The sequence below is a fragment of the Podarcis gaigeae genome (genome assembly GCF_964106915.1).
Source record: "Podarcis gaigeae genome assembly, chromosome: 13".
In the NCBI taxonomy this organism is placed as follows: domain Eukaryota; kingdom Metazoa; phylum Chordata; class Lepidosauria; order Squamata; family Lacertidae; genus Podarcis; species Podarcis gaigeae.
This window is the reverse complement of record NC_139689.1, coordinates 41,948,737-41,969,367: the sequence shown is the minus strand read 5'-3', so window position 1 is coordinate 41,969,367 and position 20,631 is coordinate 41,948,737. Positions and strand designations below refer to the sequence as shown.

General features: G+C 45.6%; 1 protein-coding gene across 1 annotated transcript; it reads left to right on the top strand.

Annotated features, from left to right (window-relative positions):
• The first annotated feature begins 12,223 nt into the window (after positions 1–12,223).
• On the top strand, positions 12,224–20,352 carry GH1 (growth hormone 1). The gene is made up of 5 exons (XM_083709915.1): positions 12,224–12,375; positions 15,453–15,619; positions 16,017–16,133; positions 18,319–18,480; positions 19,941–20,352. The coding sequence occupies exons 1-5, from the start codon at positions 12,318–12,320 to the stop codon at positions 20,139–20,141; spliced, it is 705 nt and encodes a 234-aa protein (XP_083566041.1). The 5' UTR covers positions 12,224–12,317; the 3' UTR covers positions 20,142–20,352.
• Positions 20,353–20,631: the final 279 nt, after the last annotated feature.

The window sequence follows — 20,631 nt, the reverse complement described above, 5'->3', positions numbered from 1 at the left end:
AAAGAAAAAACAACCCTGGCGACGAACCACACATATCAGCAAACACGCCCAAAGGGACAAACACACGTGTGAACTGACGATTTATACAAACTCACATTCCTGGAAGCTTAATGACTTCCAGCTGCTCAGTGATTAGAGCGTCTTGCTACCTCTTAACCCTTTAATACCAACATATCCTCCCCATACAAGAGGAAAACACAAAATTGTCAATAATAAAATCTGAGCATGGGTTTGATTCTCACATATGTTTTCTTCCCTAACATCAGTTTGCTTGCCATAAATGTGCGTTCTAATTTGAATGGGTTTCCTCCCACACATGCACACATCCTCAATTCTTGAAGCTGCTAGATTTAGGGTGGTTTTTAAAGGAAAGCCGGATAAGTGTCAAATTTGGTAAGCTAATGCCAAACATTGGGATGGGGGAGCCATTCAGTTCAGTTCTCATTTAAAGGTGAACCAATGTAATCTGCAAGGGACATGGGTGGCGCTGTGGGTTAAACCACAGAGCCTAAGGCTTGCCAATCAGAAGGTTGGCGGTTCGAATCCCCGTGACGGGGTGAGCTCCCGTTGTTCAGTCCCTGCTCCTGCCAACCTAGCAGTTCGAAAGCACGTCAAAGTGCAAGTAGGTAAATAGGTACCGCTCCGGTGGGAAGGTAAACGGTGTTTCCGTGCGCTGCTCTGGTTCGCCAGAAGCGGCTTAGTCATGCTGGCCACCTGACCCAGAAGCTGTACGCCGGCTCCCTCGGCCAATAAAGCGAGATGAGTGCCGCAACCCCAGAGTTGGTCACGACTGGACCTAATGGTCAGGGGTCCCTTTACCTTTTTAATGTAATCTGCATGTTTTGAAACAATATGCAAACCGAAACACAACCATCCCATGAAAGGCAGGCAGCTCTGAATTTTTCAGTGCAGTTCTTCAGCCAAGTGATATGCAGAAAGATGCATATGCTAAAGCATAGTGTGCAGAAAAAATGCACATATTGGTGAAAATGATATACCACAATGCATTGTACTAAGGGGAACTGCTTTGTCAAAATGTGCATAATAGACTAAATTGCAAATAAGCATGTATATTGGGAGCAATTCTCCTAATTTAATAATGGAATAATGGAAAATCGGAATAGAAATAATGAATATTAAATCAAATCTAAAATGCGGATGAATTTTCATGAATTGCTGACGTGGGAAAATGTGGAATCCCAAATATACATTTAGAAAAATTAGAAGCTGAAATTGATAGGTTCACCGATCTCGAACCAAACATTAGTACTTTAAAAGTAACCAAGAAGACATTAAGGTATAGCACGCAATCTATTGAAATTTTTGAAAATCCCATATTCTGAAAAGTACTGCCTTTGTGGCACAAATCAGGTCGAATTTGTCACACATGTTTTATTTTATTGCCCATTTTGTGAGTGAGTGTGTGTGTGTATGTATATGTATGTATGTATGTGTGTATATACAGTCATACCTCGTGTTACGTCCGCTTCATGTTACGTTCTTTCAGGTTACGTCCCGCAGCTTCACCGCTCATGCATGCGCAGAAGCACAAAATGACGTCACGCGCAGAAGTGGCAAATCGCAACCTGTGCGTGCACAGACGCGCCACTGCGGGTTGCGTTCTTTTCATGTTGCGAATGGGCCTCCGGAACAGGTCCCATTCACAACCAGAGGTACCACTGTGTATATATATATATATATATATATTTGCTTTCGTAGACACCAGATCCAGAGGCACACAGAACGCCAACACCAATCAACCACACCAGACCCAAACCCAGACCCTCTCCACAGATGAATTACTGACACCATCCAGTAGCCAATCCATGGTGGCACCTCCGGATGCTGCACCCCCCTGCAATCCCTACACAGATCTGGCTGACACAAGCCACAAAACCACAGCTCGCCCCTATACACGAAGCCAAGCCAAAGCACAACTAAGTGCAATACAGCCATCTTCTCAGGAAAACTCTTCACAAAGTTCAAGAGGTCAAGACACAAAGACTTTAGCAACTAATCCACACCTAATGACCCACCCAAGTGGTACTCAGGATATCACTCAAGAAATCACTCAAGGTATCTCTCAAGTAATTAAGGAACAAAAGAAGAAAAGGCACACTAGCCTGGGAACTTCCTCTCTGCCCAGAACATTGGAGGCTAGACACCACACCCCCTCTACAGTATTTATAGGAACTCAAACATTGAGATCCCGCTCTGTTCCAGTAACAAGAAGCCGAAAGCACCAGCCTGAAGATGACGAGTGAGACCTCGTCGAAACGTCGCCTAGACACCCCAACTTTTACACGGGAAGACACCCGAGGACACCAAAACCTGCATATATATATATATATATATATATATATATATATATACACACACACACATACATATATGTGTGTGTGTGTGTGTGTGTGTGTGTGTGTGTGTGTGTAGGGGATCTATTTCATCTACTCTTCCAGGGTGTCCTTTCTGCTGAATAACTGTAGGAAAGACATTGTGGAGAATGTGGCAAGATTTTTGCATGACACCATGAAACTACGTCACCGTAGGTCCCAAGAGCCACCTTTGTGTCTCACGATGTCTGGACAGCTTTATCCTAAAGTATCTCCTATTACGACTCGCTGCCAGTGTTGTGTTTTGATCCATGTATATGACGCCCTCTTTCTATGCCAATAAAAGAGACTGAATTCAATTGAATTGAAGAGTCCTGCCAGCAAAGCTTCAGTTTCACAGCTCAGACTAATCCCAACGATGCTCATGCAACAGAACCTCCCTTGTGCCTTAATTTTTCAAAAGTTGCTCTCCAATAAATTTTTCAAAAGTGATCTTTAAAGCTTTTCAAAATTAAAAAAGAGTTCTAAAGCTGATTTATTCTATTTTTTAATTTTTGAATGTGTGTGCCGGTGGGACCTGCAACCAAAAGTCTCCATGTAGCGTTTTGCTGATTTTCCAGTTCTCCCTCCACCCAGACTTGTCATGCATTCCACGCCCACTGAGCATGCTCAGTCCACACTGGATTCTTTTTGAGTTCGCAACCTTAGGATTCTTTCTGAATGTTTTTATACCCCATTGTGCACAGCTGGTACCATTTTGGTTCTGTAATAACCAGTCACGGCCTGAAAGCCAGAAATGGAGGAGATTGTGTTTCTTTCAGCTCTGGAGTGGATTTTATTGATCCAGAAAAGGAGGGGGGCATGAGAAAACTGTGTGGAAGCTGGCACCATTGTCGGAAACTGTGTCTTGAGGCTCCCACATGAAAGAAGTATAGCAGTGGAGAGAGGAACACGTGGAGTCTGGGACGTATTGCTAGCTTGTTAGGTGGAATCTTGCTTGGCCACCTGGAATGTCTCTTTGAGAGCTTATGGCCACAGCCTCAAAGAGCAGCAGAAGTGTAGCTGTGGATAAAGATCCTAACACACTCTCTTATGACTCGCAAATGTGGGGTATTTGCTTCTGAGTGGATTCACTGGAGAGAATAGCTGCAGCCTGCCTGAACCACAAGCTTAACATGAGTCAACAGTGTGATGTAGCAGCGAAAGAAGCTAATGCTGTTCTTCTGGTATGCCCCGCGGAGGACCTTAAGGTCCACAAATGACAACATTTTGGAGGTCCCAAGTCTCAAGGTGGTTAGACTGGTCTCAACTAGGGCCAGGGCCTTTTCAGTACTGGCCCCGACTTGGAAGAACGCTCTGTCTCAAGAGACTAGGGCCCTGCGGGACTTGACATCTTTCCGCAGGGCCTGCAAGACAGAGCTGTTCCGCCTGGCCTTTGGTTTGGATTCAGTCTGACCCTTGTGTTCCCGCCCCCCCCCTTATGGTTTTGATCTATGGGCTACTTTTAAAATGAGGCTGCATTTTAAACTGCATCTTAACCTATATTTTAAATTGGGGTTGTTGTTTTTTTTGTTGTTTTTTTGCATATTATGTTTTTACTGTAATTTTATTGGTGTTAGCCGCCCTGAGCCTGGCTCTGGCCGGGGAGGACAGGGTATAAATAAAATTTTTTATTTTTATTTTTTATTAGGCTGCATCAACAGCTTCTGACTGGATCCTGGAATGTCCTGTTTTTTGGTCCCCTTTTTGGTCCAGAGCTCTGGCATGAGACAGCCAGCTCACACCAGACCGCCAGACTGAAAGACACCTCGTTTTTTGGTCTCGCTCTCTGCCACAAATCAACTGGCTCGCGCCAGAGCGCTGGACCAAAAGTCACTTGTTTTTTCGGTCTTGCACTCTCGCACGGATCAGCTGGCTCCCACAAGGGTTCAGGACCAAAACAAAAAAGACCATTGCAATTTTGATCAGTGGGATGTCAAAGGGTACACATGCTGATGTTCAAAGCAGAGGAGGCCCAAGCCAGAAGGAAACAGTGGCAATTTATAATTACACAACACCCTGGAGAGAACACACTTGAACGGTACCAAAGCGTTGGCCCCCGGTGATCTTTTGCTAGGAGTTGGCGGTGCTTCACAGTGTTTCCTCTTGTTTTTGTGTGGTTCACTGAAGCAGATCTCTTTCTTTCCTGTCATCTTGCATGACTAAATAACTCCCCAATGTGCAGCGGGGAAATGGGTATCTGGGGTGGGGGTGGGGTGGGAGGCAGAAATGTCACACGTTCACTCGGGCAAGGCAATGGAAAGGGGACTTTACACAAGCAAGTTTCAGTTCTGCCCGCCACGCCTCACCCCTCCATCGCCATCTTAGCTTTGAGACCCTCGCTGGTCTCTGAGGTTGTTCTGACTCCAAGGACCTTGACTGCATGTTCCTTTTGTTAACGGAAAAATCTGAGGGCTCCCTTGGACAAAAAACAAAGACACCAACCAGGATTACTTGGAGCAAAACAGCAGCCTGTAGGCTTGGCCTTTATTGATCTGTTGCAACAGGGTGCTCCCCTCACCTGCAGGAGAGAGGAGGGACCCAGAAAAATGGCGTGCAAGGCCTTATAAAGACTTTTGAAATTGCCACCCTGTAGATCAAGACCACCCCCAGAAACATCATACATCCATCACAGAAGGGATGTAACCTAAGACCACCCCTCAGATACATCACACCTACATCACAGAAAAGGTGGTCTAAAACAGAAATTTTAATACAGTGGTACCTCGCAAGACGAAATTAATTCGTTCTGCAAGTTTTTTCATCTTGCGAATTTTTCGTCAATGCATAGGAATGCATTGAAAGCTTCAAAAATCACCAAAGTCTTCAAAAACCTCAAAAAAGGCTACCACACCATGTGCTATGAGTTGCTCCTCGAAGTCAAGTCGCAACTGCACCTCTTCAAGCAATGCACCCTGGGTATTAACGGTTTTAAGAAAAAGGAAACAAACTTGCAAGACATCTTGCGAAGCAAGCCCATAGGGAAATTTGTCTTGCGAAGCAACTCAAAAAAGAAAAACTCTTTCATCTTGCGAGTTTTTCATCTTACAAGGCATTCATCTTGCAAGGTACCACTGTATTCTTTTTCTCCTGTTGTTTATCTCCTGTCTGTCAGGTTACTTGATTGGATTTCCTGGGTAGGCTGGCTAGTCTTTTGTAGTGATAAATACTTAGTTCCTGGGCCAGGTCACAGGCTCACACCCTATTCAAACACAGACATACCCTTAAGACAGGATTTGTGAAGGAAAAGACAATGGGGAGGCTTTTCCAGTTTGACCTTGCAGAGAAAACATTTGCTCAGTTTAGGAATCAAAATGGTTCCAGGTTGGCCTTCCTGTGCTGATCTATGTATGTGCTTGGTTGGTACACTTATGAACATTACCATATATTTAAGACCATAAAATTCCTATCACACTTTCAACGGGCAGCGATTTCTTAGCCCTTCAGTGAAAAAGTGTATTAATTCAAAATGAAAAACAGCAAAGAAAAGAAGCAGAAACCCTGTCAGAAAAACAGACCCAGAACTTCTCCTGTTTCAGCCCTCATCATGCCTTCCATCCATTTCCCTCCTCCACACAGATATTTTTTCCTCCTTTCGCTCTGGTTTGTTGGTTCTAGGGAGGGAGTGAAAATTCCGTACGTTTGCATTTTAATTCCAGCCAACGTAACTGTTTTCTTAATATTTATGTGCCCGGTCATTACCTGCTCCCTGGAAATTAAATCCCACCCACCCTTTCCTCCCCCTCTTGCATGTAATAAGATACAAAGGCAAGCGCCGTGTTTCGATAAACAGATGGATGTCCCCTGCAAGGCGATGAGGGCGGCAAAGATCAGAGCCTCCCCCAACACAACACACAGTGGGCAAGGGGTCAGCTAAGGATTGTGGGGTTATATCTGCTAATGGAGGACTCTCCAGCAAGAGACGGAGAGCTGAAACTGAAGGCAGGGCTCACCATCAGAATCAAGCTCTGGCGAACCAGTTTTCAGTCTCTGGGCTCAGTTATTTCATTTACAAATGTATACCCAGCCCTTCCGTGAAAAGGATCAGGGCAGCATGTAAAAGTCTACACGAAAACATCCTCAAACCCAACTGCATTTCTCTGAGCATGTGCGTGTTGGAGGCCTTTGTCAAGTACCGTATTTTTCACTCTATAAGACGCACCTGACCATAAGACGCACCTAGTTTTTAGAGGAGGAAAACTAGAAACAAGAAAGCAACGCAAAGCCTCTTGAGCAAAGAGGGAGGAGCGCTCCCGCTGCGCTCCAGAGTCTTTGTGTGGCGAAGCCAGAAGAGTAAGAGGGATCGCTGCGCACCAATCCCTCTTGCTCTTCTGGCTTCTGGGATAGCTGCACAGCCTGCATTCGCTCCATAAGATGCACACACATTTCCCCTTACTTTTTAGGAGGAGAAAAGTGCGTCTTATAGAGAAAAAAATACGGTACTTGGCATAAAAAGGGAGACCATCTTTGGATGTGAGCTCAGCATCTTTCCCTCAGTGCTTAAGTCACCCCACCCAACATACCTAACACTCCCGTGATTGCAGAGCAATGTTTCCACAATAAAAGTGGCGGCTTTGAGGACCCTGTTCCAAGCCCAGCATCTTTCATTTTACAAAATAAATACTTGGGAATGACAAAAACAAAACAAAAACAAGACAGAAAAAAGGAAATTCCTAATTTCTTTGCAGGCTCCAGAGCTGGCTGCCCTTTGAGGAAATATATTATCAGATGACTGTCCAGATTTTGATACAGGTGTGCAGTGGCGTAGCGTGGGTTGTCAGCACCCGGGGCAAGGCAAGTAATTTGTGCCCCCTAACCCGGTAGGGGCAGAGAGCTGCGAGTGTGAGCGCGCCCCCCCAGATGTTGTGCCCGGTGCGGCCGGCCCCCCCTGCACCCCCAAGCTACTGCGGGTGTGTTTGGCTGTTGTTGCTGTTTTGTTGTCGTTTGTACCAGAGCGATGGCAAACCTGTGGCTTGCTGGACTCCAGCTTCTATCAGCCCCAGTCAACGTGACCAATGGTCGGATTTTATTTATAAGAATACTTACATACCACTGTATCATTAAAAATATATCCCGGTGGTTTACAACAACTGTTTCCTAGTATTTTGAGAAGCTTGAATTTCTGTGCTTACTCTCTTCAGACCACCAATAATTTTACAAACCTATTTATAGCACACACACCCAACTTCTTGGGAGGAAATGTGCTCTGACACACATCACCGGCTGCTTTGACTTCCTTGTGTGGTGCTTCCCTCCAGCTCTGATGCGCCTTCTTGAGGTGTAAGTGATCAGAATTTCACAAACTTTTGAGCATCGGAATTTCCCCAGCGGACTCCTTAAAGATGAACCTACGCTCAGCCAAAAGCCTTATCGAGCAAAGATTAGCAGACATTGAAAATCAACACAACCTCTCCAGGGGTGGGGGTGTCTGCTCTCCCAGGTATCACGGAATAACCCCACCACTTGGCCTTCCATCATACATGTCATCTCTTTCATCTGCACCACACCGACTTGCATTTATTCGTGCAAGGTTCAATGTTTTTCCATTGAACCTGTTGAGCTACAGATTTTCCAAGGGTTTGGTGTCTCCGCTATGCGAGTGTGACGGGAAAACAGTTGAATCTCTTCCTCATATAATGTTCAACTGTCCCTTACATAGCATAGCTAGGACTAAATTCCTGGGTCCTGCTTTACTGCGCTTGGTTGGCAGGCCTGTTGAGTCACATGCCGCACTGCTTTTGCAGGATACAGATCCTTCTGTAACTCTGCAGGTGGCGAGATTCCTGAATGCGGTTATCTCACACACAAAAGCCACCAAACAACAACAACAACAACAACAATAACTAATCGGACAGTCATGATGAGAGTGCATGACAGATCTTGTCTCCAGTTCTCCTTTTTCTGTGAACCGTCCCTTGGATCTTTCTGGGCCCCAAGCCGTTACTGTCACTGTTCAATGACCACCCTTGCATCGTGGTCCCCTTCTGTTGTTAGATGTAATGGTTTTTATGCTTCTGTGCTTTTATGTTTGTACATATTTTATGGGCTAATAGTCGTAAATAAATAAATTGAATTGAATTGAATTTCACAAGGTAGGCTGAACCAGCAAACACGGATCCAGCAAACACGGATGAACCTGAAAGCAACCCAGCATCAAAAGTGGGGAAAAACACACCCAGATGTTGCTGCCTCTGCGGTTACTGGACACCTGTCCTTGACAGGGGGGGTGATCTTCCCTCCCGCCCCCTCCCCAATGGCTTTCCTAGGAGATGACCTTTGCATGATGCTCAAATGAGGCAAAGCTCAGAGGGGCTTCTGAGAAAAGGCCCACAACTCACCTTGCAAAATCCATGTTTATTAACGGGGGTGACTTTCCTCGAAATGTCATGAACTGGAAGATCCCTGCCCAGGATTGCATAAGCCCCTGTGGGTGTGCTACTGAGATGTCAGCAACGGATGAGATTGTAGACCACACTCCTGGGGTGAACATTGTCACCATCACGACACAGAGAGTAAAACATTGGTTCAAAATCCCTGGAGTTTTGATGTTCTGAATGTTCTAGGGGGTTGAGCAGGGCTGGGAATTGTTTGTTTTGTTTCCAAAAGCAATGGTGTTTCTATAACTTATTGTGATGGCTTTTTAAAATTTTAAAAATATTTTTTATTCAGTTTTACATTTAATCATCATCATCATCTATTATTTATACCCCGCCCATCTGGGCAGCTTCCAGCGGAATATTAAAATACAATAACCTATTAAACATTAAAAGCTTCCCTAAACAGGGCTGCCTTCAGATGTCTTCTAAAAGTCTGGTAGTTGTTTTTCTCTTTGACATCTGGTGGGCGGGTGTTTCACAGCGCAGGTGCCACTACCGAGAAGGCCCTCTGCCTGGTTCCCTGTAACTTGGCTTCTCTCTGTGAGGGAACTGTCAGAAGGCCCTCAGCACTGGACCTCAGTGTCTGGGCAGAACGATGGAGGTGGAGAATTAGAATCAGATACAAATCATAATCATATACACCAAGGATTCTCTGAATCCCTTGACTTCCCTCCACCCCTCCATGGTTTCTATAGTCGTTCTTTTCCAACTGCATCATATATTGTTCTCCATATTCCCTTAACACTCAATTCTTACCATAAGGTAAAGGTAAAGGTACCCCTGCCCGTACGGGCCAGTCTTGCCAGACTCTGGGGTTGTGCGCCCATCTCACTCAAGAGGCCAGGGGCCAGCGCTGTCCAGAGACACTTCCGGGTCACGTGGCCAGCGTGACATCGCTGCTCTGGCGAGCCAGAGCCGCACACGGAAACGCCGTTTACCTTCCCGCTGGTAAGCGGTCCCTATTTATCTACTTGCACCCGGAGGTGCTTTCGAACTGCTAGGTTGGCAGGCGCTGGGACCGAGCAGCGGGAGCGCACCCCGCCGCAGGGATTCGAACCGCCGACCTTTCGATCGGCAAGTCCTAGGCGCTGAGGCTTTAACCCACAGCGCCACCTGCGTCCCCGCCAATTCTTACCATAGTTCTTGTTAAATTGCAAGTGTTTTCAAAATCCTGCCAGTATTTTTAATTGTTTACAGTGTTCTTTTAAGTAATTTCGCCCCATTCTTTATAAAATTTATGATCTTCTTGGTTTCTGATCTTCCTGGTCATTTTCGCCATTTCAGCATAGTCCATCATCTTTATTAGTCATCTTGCTTCCATCTATGGGCAAGCAACACCTGTGCAACTGTCATAATGTACATAAACAGTCTTTCTCTTTGTGGAGCAGATTTGCCACAATTCACGCATTTTCCTGAAATCAGTAACAGAAGTCACGCAAACAGAAATATGAGCAGCATTCACTTTTTAAAAAAAAAGTCCAAGAACATCACATAACTTATTTTCTGCACTGTTGCTGATGTTTCTCTTCCATTGAAATGCACTGACATTAATTATGTAATTAACGATTACATAATTGTGTTCATATTGAAGGAGTCATTGTTTTGTTTTGTTTTTGTTTTATTATGTATTTTGTGTTTTCATTGTGTTGTATTTTTATGTAGTGAACCAACCTGTGATCTTCAGATGAAGGGCAAATTTTACAAATTTTAATAATGATGATGATTTAGGTTTTAGCAGAAGCCGAACTGTAGCACAATGGAAACAGTGCTGACAGATAGGAATACAGGACAGGATTGAAATCACGGCCTCTTTACATCCCGAGAAACTACACACGGGATTGCAATCATGCTGTTCCTAATGAATTGGCTGTTATGCTACGTTGTGTGTTTGTGTGTGTATTCAACACAACTGCCTGCATGTTGAATTTCTCTGCAAAGGTATGGCCATGAGCTCCTGCACTTCACAGTTTACCACTACACCACTGCAAAAAAAGAACTCACCTCACTGGTGTCCACAGCAGCATCAACAATCTCCATCTTTCAGCCCCATTCCTTCCAGTTCCTAGAGGTCTTCTCCTGGGAGCTGCCACCTCTGAGACCCAGCAGTCTCTTTGTGTAACAACAGTATTACAGCTGACTTTATCACTGGAGGTGTGCTCCATTGTCTTTTGAGACAGATGGATGACAACAACAACAACTGGCCTCCATGTTTAAGAAGAAGCTCCATGTTAGAAAGTCTCCATGCAGACTGTCTCGCCAGAGTGGTGCATGCTCAAGTTATCTCCCACTTGGACTACTGCAGTGCGCTCTACGTGGGGCTACCTTTGAAGGTGACCCGGAAACTACAATTAATCCAGAATGCAGCAACTAGACTGGTGACTGGGACTGGCTGTCGAGACCATATAACACCAGTCCTGAAAGACCTACATTGGCTTCCAGTACGTTTCCGAGCACAATTCAAAGTGTTGGTGCTGACCTTTAAAGCCCTAAACGGCCTCAGCCCAGTATACCTGTAAGAGCATCTCCACCCCCATCGTTCAGCACGGACACTGAGATCCAGCTCCGAGGGCCTTCTGGTGGTTCCCTTCTTGTGAGAAGCCAAGTTACAGGGAGCCAGGCAGAGAGCCTTCTCAGTGGTGGTGCCCGCCCTGTGGAACGCCCTCCCATCAGATGTCAAGGAAATAAACTATCTGACTTTTAGAAGACATCTGATGGCAGTTATGTTTAGGGAAGTATAATAATAATAATAATAATAAGGCCCCTGCCCTAGCTGTAGTCCCCACCTAGCAAGAGAAATTTGGTACAACAATCATGTATGCCAACAACAGAATCTAGTTCCAATTGTCAACAACCAGGTAAAAAGGTAAAAGGACACCTGACCATTAGTTCCAGTCATGGCCAACTCTGGGATTGTGGCGCTCATCTCGCTTTATTGGCCGAGGGAGCCGGCGTACAGCTTCCAGGTTATGTGGCCAGCATGACTAAGCCACTTCTGGCAAACCAGAGCAGCGCACAGAAATGCCGTTTACCTTCCCGCCGGAGCAGTACCTATTTATCTACTTGCACTTCGTGCTTTCGAACTGCTAGGTTGGCAGGAGCAGGGACCGAGCAATGGGAGCTCACCCCGTCACAGGGATTCGAACCGCCAACCTTCTGATCGGCAAGTCCTAGGCTCTGTGGTTTAACCCACAGTGCCACCCGCGTCCCCAACAACCAGGTACAGACAGTCAAATCCAACATTCACCTTGGCCAGAGGTCTCTAGTGAGGAAGATGGTGGAATTTTCGCTGGGCATTGTGACACCCCACCACTTGATCACAAGCCTATTTTGGTGGTGTACCAACAGCCTATGTGGACACAGCTGAGATCAGGTTGTCCTAACTCATCTGCCCAGGTGTTGATGATGCAGGTCAACACCCTTGTTGTTGCCAACTGACATGGATAGCCTCTACATATATGCATCTGCATGTGCTGGTTAGCAAACGCAAGCATGGATTTACGCATCCGATCAATAAACATTATATGCTTGGCATATAAGTATGGCTCAGGTGGGGCATTAAGTAGTACTGATGAGAGGAAAACTGCCTTCAAACACCTCAGTGATTTGCCAGCGGGACATGGATTCAGGTATGCTTTTGCATGTTAAGAAGAGGGAGGTTGCCATATTTCTGAACGAAAGAGATTATGCGTCCTCTATAACGGCAGGTTCTGCAGAAATCCAATGGGTGCAGATTTCCTCATGGGGAAAATGTTTACCTGTTACGTTTTGGCTGCTTGGGCAACTGCTAAAGTTGTGGAAGTCTCTGTGCATCAGAAAGGTGGCAATCCAAGTTAAGATGATATCTGGGAATTAGCTGCTGTTTTGATTGATGTCGTTCTCCGTGCTAATATTAAGCAAATTTGTAACTTTGGGTTTTGTGAGACCAGGAGCAAAATGAGATCCAGCAATCTTGGAGGGCAGGGCAGGGGAGTCTGTCATGCAAATAGGTACAACTGTCAGGTAAATTCAGGTAATAGTAAGAATTCAACATGCTCAGCAAGCTAAGTGACGAAACATGGACTGTACGTGGGTGACATGCTTTGGAAGTCTAAACCTTCCCCACTCCAGCTATCAGCCCAGTGGCTTCTGTGCCCAATTTGACAAGCTTGGGGTGGAGGGGAAGAAAACTGCTGCCATTCAAACTGCTGCCAAGCCTGCAAACCATCTTAACCCTGAGATTAAGAGTCTGCTGCTCCACCAGTTGAGCTACGCTTACTCCCAGGTAGTGAATTTGGAGACTTCTGTCAGAAATAAAAACAAGGACAGGGATTGCCACAATTCACGAATTTTCCTGAGATCAGTAACAGAAGTCACGCAAACAGAAATACGAGCAGCATTCACAATTTATTTTTTTTAAGTCCAAGAACATCACATAACTGTGTTATTTTCTGCACTGTTGCTGATGTTTCCTTTCCATTGAAATGAACTGACATTAATTATGTGTTTCAGTTACAGATAGGTAGCCGTGTTGGTCTGCCATAGTCAAAACAAAAAAAATTCCTTCCAGTAGCACCTTAAAGACCAACTAAGTCAGTTCTTGGTATGAGCTTTCGTGTGTGTATCTGAAGAAGTGTGCATGCACACGAAAGCTCATACCAAGAACTGACTTAGTTGGTCTTTAAGGTGCTACTGGAAGGAATTTTTTTTGTATTAATTATGTGATTAACGATATAATTAATTGTGTTCATATTGAAGGAGTCATTGTTTTGTTTTTGTTTTATTATGTATATTGTGTTCTCACTGTGTTGTATTTTTATGTAGTGAACCAACCTGTGATCTTCAGATGAAGGGCAAATTTTACAAATTTTAATAATGATGATGATGATGATGATTTAGGTTTTAGCAGAAGCCGAACTGTAGCACAATGGAAACAGTGCTGACAGATAGGAATACAGGACAGGATTGAAATCATGGCCTCTTTACATCCCAAGAAACTACACAGGGGATTGCAATCATGCTGTTCCTAATGAATTGGCTGTGATGCTATGTTGTGTGTTTGTGTGTGTATTCAACACAACTGCCTGCATGTTGAATTTCTCTTCAAAGGCATGGCCATGAACTCCCACACTTCACAGTTTACCACTACACCACTGCAAAAAAGAACTCACCTCATCTTGAAAAGTGATAATAAGGGCACCTCAAGAGTCAGGCAATGATTCTGAAGGGAAGATTGCTGTCTGCATGCACCAATGACTTCTTCCATTTTGCTCTTGTTTTCCCCATTCGTTTCTGTCCACACCAAACGTCAGACAAGGTGCAGGCTGCTTGTTTCAAATGCCAGCAGACTCCCCAGCAGAGAGGCAGACTACTTACACCGTGTACATTGCAGCTGCTTACTTGAGTCCCCAACATTTCTGGCTAAAAGATCTTTTGCAGAAGGTCTCAGAAAGGTGACTAACAGTTCAGTGCAGGTGGGCTGTTAAGACCATAGGTCTGACCAGGTATAAGGTATTTGTCTTTCCCAGTAAATCTTGCTTCTAGTTTAGAGCCCAAATACTGGGGTGAGGGTGCAAGAAGGTGGCTGTCTAGATTTGCCTTTCTAATCTATTTGAATAAACAATAGAAAAGGTGAGTTGGAATACAACCTCCAACCCACCTGCCCATGCCAGCAGCAAGAACCGGCAAGAATTATTTTGCCAAACCTCCCCCAATCCCCAAAGGAAGATAACTATCTCACCTGGCCATATGTTGAACACAGTCAAAGGCTGCTTTAAATTCCATGGCTTCCTCTGGACGAAAGCTGGGAGGGCTCACCTTTACTAAATGTATATTTCTCCAGAAAAGATGGTTGTGTGGTTCAGAGGCAACTCTCAGTGGTATAACCAGTTAACAGAAAACAGTCCGGGTTTAGCAAAGTTTAGTTTAATTCGCTCAAAAAGAAACTACGACCTTGTAAGGTCATTGTAAAGGTAAAGGGACCCCTGACCATTAGGTCCAGTTGTGGCCGACTCTAGGGTTGCGGCGCTCATCTCGCTTTATTGGCTGAGGGAGCCGGTGTACAGCTTCCGGGTCATGTGGCCAGCATGACTAAGTCGCTTCTGGCAAACCAGAGCAGCGCACAGAAACGCCGTTTACCTTCCTGCTGGAGCAGTACGTATTTATCTACTTGCACTTTGACGTGCTTTAGAACTGCTAGGTTGGCAGGAGCAGGAACCGAGCAACGGGAGCTCATCCCGTTGCTGGAATTTGAACCGCCGACCTTCTGATCGGCAAGTCCTAGGCTCTGTGGTTTAACCCACAGCGCCGCCCGCATCCCTAAGGTCATTGTAGAAGATGTGAAATCTGAGCTCTGTAGCAGCTCAAATTTTGTAACCTTCAACATTGCTCACTTGAAAAGGCAATGTGACTCTCCAGATGTCATTGAACTCCCATCATCCTTGACTGCCAGCAACATTGGCTGGGGCTGGTGAGAGTTGGAGTCATATCACATCTTGAGAGCCACAGATTCCCCATCACTGTTTTTACAGGTTGATTATAAGGCTTTTCAGAGATCTACCTAGACTGGAGCTCAGCTTTAGCAGAATATATCAAATTGCAAGATTTGCACAAAGCATGGATTTAAAGGAGCTGCTTAAGTGTCGCATTGCTTCTTTCAATTATGTTGCACGCATTGCAGAGAACTCTCCTTTGACCTGAGAATCTCAGCCTCCATCTTCTTTTGCAGCTTCCAGACCTTCTTCTCTGTTTGTCATTGCACTGACTATCCTGGCCCTGCAATGGCCGAAGGGAACAACGGCCTTTCCCACAATGCCCCTCTCCAGCCTGTTTGCCAACGCGGTTATAAGGGCACAGCATCTTCACCTGCTTGCAGCTGACACCTTCAAGGAGTTTGTGAGTAATAGGACTCAGCTGTACAGCTGCAAATAAAACGTTTTGAACGTGTTGTAAAGTGCAATATACAAATATGACAGTAGATGGCGACAATGAGCTATGCTAAATTCTGTGTCTTTTTCAAAACTTTTTTTTAAAAGCATTTTCACAGCGTTTTTTTATATGTGTGTAGATTCCACCATAGTGTACCATTCAGAAATGCATCCCTTTGGTTTCTATATCATCATTCCTTCTGAACAAGGGTGGCTGGGTGCCACTCAGGCATAATTATAACTTGGCTTGGCAGCCCCTTATCCAGCCTCTACTTCACCTTTGCTCCTGGCTAAACAGTGGATGGATGAAGCAACCCTCATAGCATTTTGTGGCATTTGTTTTTTGTTTGCTTGTATTTTTACAGGAACGTTCCTACATCTCAGAAGCCCAGCGGTACTCCAACAAAAACTCTCCGTCTTCATACTGTTATTCCGAAACCATACCTGCACCCACAGGGAAGGACGATGCCCAGCAAAGAACAGTAGGTTGCCTCCCTTGTTGCCTTATTTAATGGAATTAGCAAAACAACAACAAACCTATGGTTACGTGAAACATACTCAATAAACACACAAGATGTAACCGGCTGTACTTTTGAATAAATAAGGTATACTATTCATTGTATCAAATTGTAGATTTCAATGAAAAAAAGCAGAAGACCCAGTGGGTCAGTTCATTCTATAGTCCATTCATGCATAAGGTCCATACATGTATAAGTGTCTATTCCACCTGTCTGCTCATAGAGTCCAATAATCCACATCAAGGGTTGTTACAGTTCCACGGAATCCTTTCACAGAGTCTAAAATTAATTTAAATAAATCCATCCTGGTTTGAAATGCAGAATACTTGGGAGTAGGAACAAAACCTAGACCTAGATTTAGTACTCAAGATTCCTCTGGTTTTTAAAGTTCTATCAGATAAGTTAACCACTAAAGTGGTATCTCAATGTTCAGGAATTATTTCCTCCGGTAAGGTGCGCAGTTTGGAAAAAGACTGGTATGTTTGACCAGATCTAAGTCTCAGTTCTCTGGCTTCATCCGATCCATCTTGTGTGTTTATTGATTATTTTATGGAATGGCTGCATCAAGGTGCAAAATCTGGAATTTGCGTGTTTTGTGTCTTCAGCTTCCCATTGTCCTACTTGGCAAACAGTGGGGCAGCTCCCAGCTTCTGCAACAATACTTTGCAATCCCATTTTCTCTCCAGCTGCCATCTGAACATAACTTGTCCCAAACAATGTAACTATTCCATCACTGAGGAAGGAATGTTCCCAGCCATTTGTGCCCATTGAGAGAATGCCCTCTGCCAGCTTTATAAGCATCATCTGGCATTCACAACTCTTTAGCAAGTTATCAAGGGCACTTCCTGGCAACCTTATTTGTTTGCAGAGAACCTAGATGCCTACTGTTGAATGAGCATCCATTCTGATTTGTTTGAGGGTGGGTTAGATGATGTTGCATCAAGGCATGCCTTATTCCACCCTTTCCAGTGTTTTCCCCTTCACTTTCCTTCCTGCAGAAAAAAAATCAGATTCAGGGATCAGAAGCAGTTTTGTTGTGCAGACCAACTACTAAATTAGCCGGTATGCAATTGAATTCCAGTCGAGTAAATGGCTCCAGGTTCACTTCAATTAAATGTAAGGGTTTCCTGGAATAGGGCTGGGAAAGTCCTCTGCCCAAGTCCTTAAAATGTAACTTTGAGTCATGGGGTTAAGCTACACATAGCATTTGGGAGATCTTCTTCTTCTTCTTCTTCTTCTTCTTCTTCTTCTTCTTCTTCTTCTTCTTCTTCTTCTTCTTCTTCGAAAAGGGATCTTTTCGAAAAGGGATCTTCGAAAAGGGATCTTCTTCTTCATCTAGGGATGTGGGTGGCGCTGTGGGTTAAGCCAAAGAGCCTAGGACTTGCTGATCAGAAGGTCGGCGGTTCGAATCCCCGCGACGGGGTGAGCTCCCGTTGCTCGGTCCCTGCTCCTGCCAACCTAGCAGTTCGAAAGCACGTCAAAGTGCAAGTAGATAAATAGATACCGTTCCGACGGGAAGGTAAATGGCATTTCCTTGCGCTGCTCTGGTTCGCCAGAAGCGGCTTAGTCATGCTGGCCACGTGACCCAGAAGCTGTACGCTGGCTCCCTCAGCCAATAAAGCAAGATGAGCACCCCAACCCCAGAGTCGGTCACAACTGGACCTAACGGTCAGGGGTCCCTTTACCTTTTTACCTTTACTTACTTATCTACCTTGTTATTGGGTTGGATGGAGAGGGCTGTACGTACAAAGAGGTACACATTGAACCCAGGGCACAGCATTCCCTCTCAAACCATTTCCTTGATCCGACCCAACATTTGTTGCTCTAATGGAAACACAGGGGTTCCAAACTGCATCAGTTTCATCCATCACTGTGATCAGTGGTCAAGGATGGGAGCGGTTGTCAAGAAGGCCATAGATTCCCCACCCCTGATGTACAGGTTCAGGTTTTGGCGAGTCCTCCAGGAAATGAATCTCAAGGTTGTGGGGCCACCCAACAACGTTTTGCTTTGCTTGTGCAAAGCTGGTATGGCACAGAGATGACGTACTTAAGCGAGTGTCTTCAATCTTGAAGGCTATGGTGGAAGGGAAATGAGTGGCTCGTTATGGTTCTTTTTAACACTGGCCTCTTTGTTTATTTTCCCTTCAAGGACATGGAGCTGCTCAGGTTTTCGCTGACTCTCATTCAGTCCTGGCTAGGTCCTGTACGGTTCCTAAGCAGGGTCTTCACTAATAGTCTGGTCTTTGGGACTTCAGACAGAGTGTATGAAAAACTCCAAGACTTGGAAGAAGGGATCCAGACTCTTATGAGGGTAAGCCATCTGTTCCCAAGGGGCAAAGGGGCAAGCGGCTGCCTTTGAGTGAAGCTGCAGTTCTGATCACTCTACTAACCATGATGACTGTGTGCTAACTCCCAATACCGGAGACAAGATGCCTCTGAACTCCAGTTGCTGAAGAATGCAAGTTGTGCTCATGTGAGCTTCTCTTTTCACCCAACAAGGCATTTGGGACGCGGGTGGCGCTGTGGGTTAAACCACAGAGCCTAGGACTTGCCAATCAGAAGGTCGGCGGTTCGAATCCCCACGCCGGGGTGAGCTCCCGTTGCTCGGTCCCTGCTCCTGCCAACCTAGCAGTTCAAAGCACGTCAAAGTGCAAGTAGATAAATAGGTACCACTCCGGCGGGAAGGTAAACGGTGTTTCCATGCGCTGCTCTGGTTCGCCAGAAGCGGCTTACTCCTGCTGGCCACATGACCCGGAAGCTGTACACCGGCTCCCTCGGCCTTTAAAGCAAGATGAGCGCCGCAACCCCAGAGTTGGCCACAACTGGACCTAACGGTCAGGGGTCCCTTTACCTTTACTAACAAGGCATTTAAAGCTCTCAACTTGCAATTAGGCCACATTTGGGGGGAACTGGAAACAGTAACTGCTGCTGAGTCCCGCATTGCTGCTGCTGCATCTCAACCCATCCATTGAAGAACTGCTTTTGCAAGGCCTCTTACTCGATTTTGCAGCCAGGCTGAGAAGTACCTATAGCAGGCTCCCTCAACCTCGGCCCTCCAGATGTTTTGAGACTACAGTTCCCAGATCCCTGACCACTGGTCCTGCTAGCTAAGGATCATGGGAGTTGTAGGCCAAAAAACATCTGGAGGGCCGAGGTTGAGGAAGCCTGACCTAGAGAGATAGGCTTCAAATGCTTGCCAATAGACACCTTCCACCTGTCTTCTCCCATTCCAGGGGCTGCATGCCAGCCTCTGCCCACCTATAACACAGGGCAGTGATTGTCATAATTAGTCATGAAGCAAACGGTGGGAAACTTTCAAAATCTCCCAAGTTTGGGATTGGGGGCTATGTTTCCTAATAATAATTATTTATTTATACCCCGCACATCTGGCTGCGTTTCCCCAGCCACTCTGGGCAGCTCCCAACAGAATATTAAAAGCACAATAAAACATTAAACATTAAAAACTTCCCTAAACAGGGCTGCCTTCAGATGTCTTCCAAAAGTCTGATAGTTGTTTATCTCCTTGACATCTGGTGGGAGGGTGTTCCACAGGGCGGACGCCACTACCGATAAGGCCCTCTGCCTGGTTCCCTGTAGCTTCACTTCTCGCAGTGAGGGAACCGCCAGAAGGCCCTCGGCGCTGGACCTCAGCGTCCGGGCAGAACGATGGGAGTGGAGACGCTCCTTCAGGTATTCTGGGCCGAGGCCATTTAGGGCTTTAAAGGTCCGTCGTAGTACCTTTCCCATTTGCAAGAGTGTATTTTCCCACAGGAGCTGGAGGACGGGAGCTCACGGGGCGCCCAGCTGCTCAGACCCACCTACGACAAATTTGACGTCAACCTCCGGAGCGAAGACGCTCTGCTGAAAAACTACGGCCTTCTGTCCTGCTTCAAGAAGGATCTGCACAAGGTGGAGACCTACCTGAAAGTGATGAAATGCCGGCGTTTCGGGGAACTCAACTGCACCATCTGAGGGCAGAAGAGATCTACCTCTCCCTTCGGTCCCATTTCTCAAGGCCTGGAGTTAGTGCGCTGCTGATACCTTTGCTGTGACCTCGTGTGTGCATGTGAGGAAACCCTGAGTCAAGTCAAGAGCAAAATGTTGTGCATTCTGTAGCTCTGAGGCTTGCAAGGACCCTCTACGCTTCTTTGTACTTGTAAAAATAAATGCAGTTTTGCCTCTAGCTCCATTCCGACGTCGTTATTTGTATTGGATCAACTCAGATAGGCCTTTGCGAGCGAGGGGGCCTCTTTACCCTTGCCCCCATCAAGTTTATTTCCAACTGTGAAGGCCTGAAAGTGGGGGAGACTCTTCCAAGCATGCTCCATCGAACCTCCCTACAGTCAAGAACCTTGTGTTAAGTGAGTTCTCAATCGTGCATGTTCTAAGGACGTGTCCTTAGAAGCCCCCTTTCATCTTTCTTTTTTTAATTTTTAAAATAAATTTTATTAGGATTTTCCAC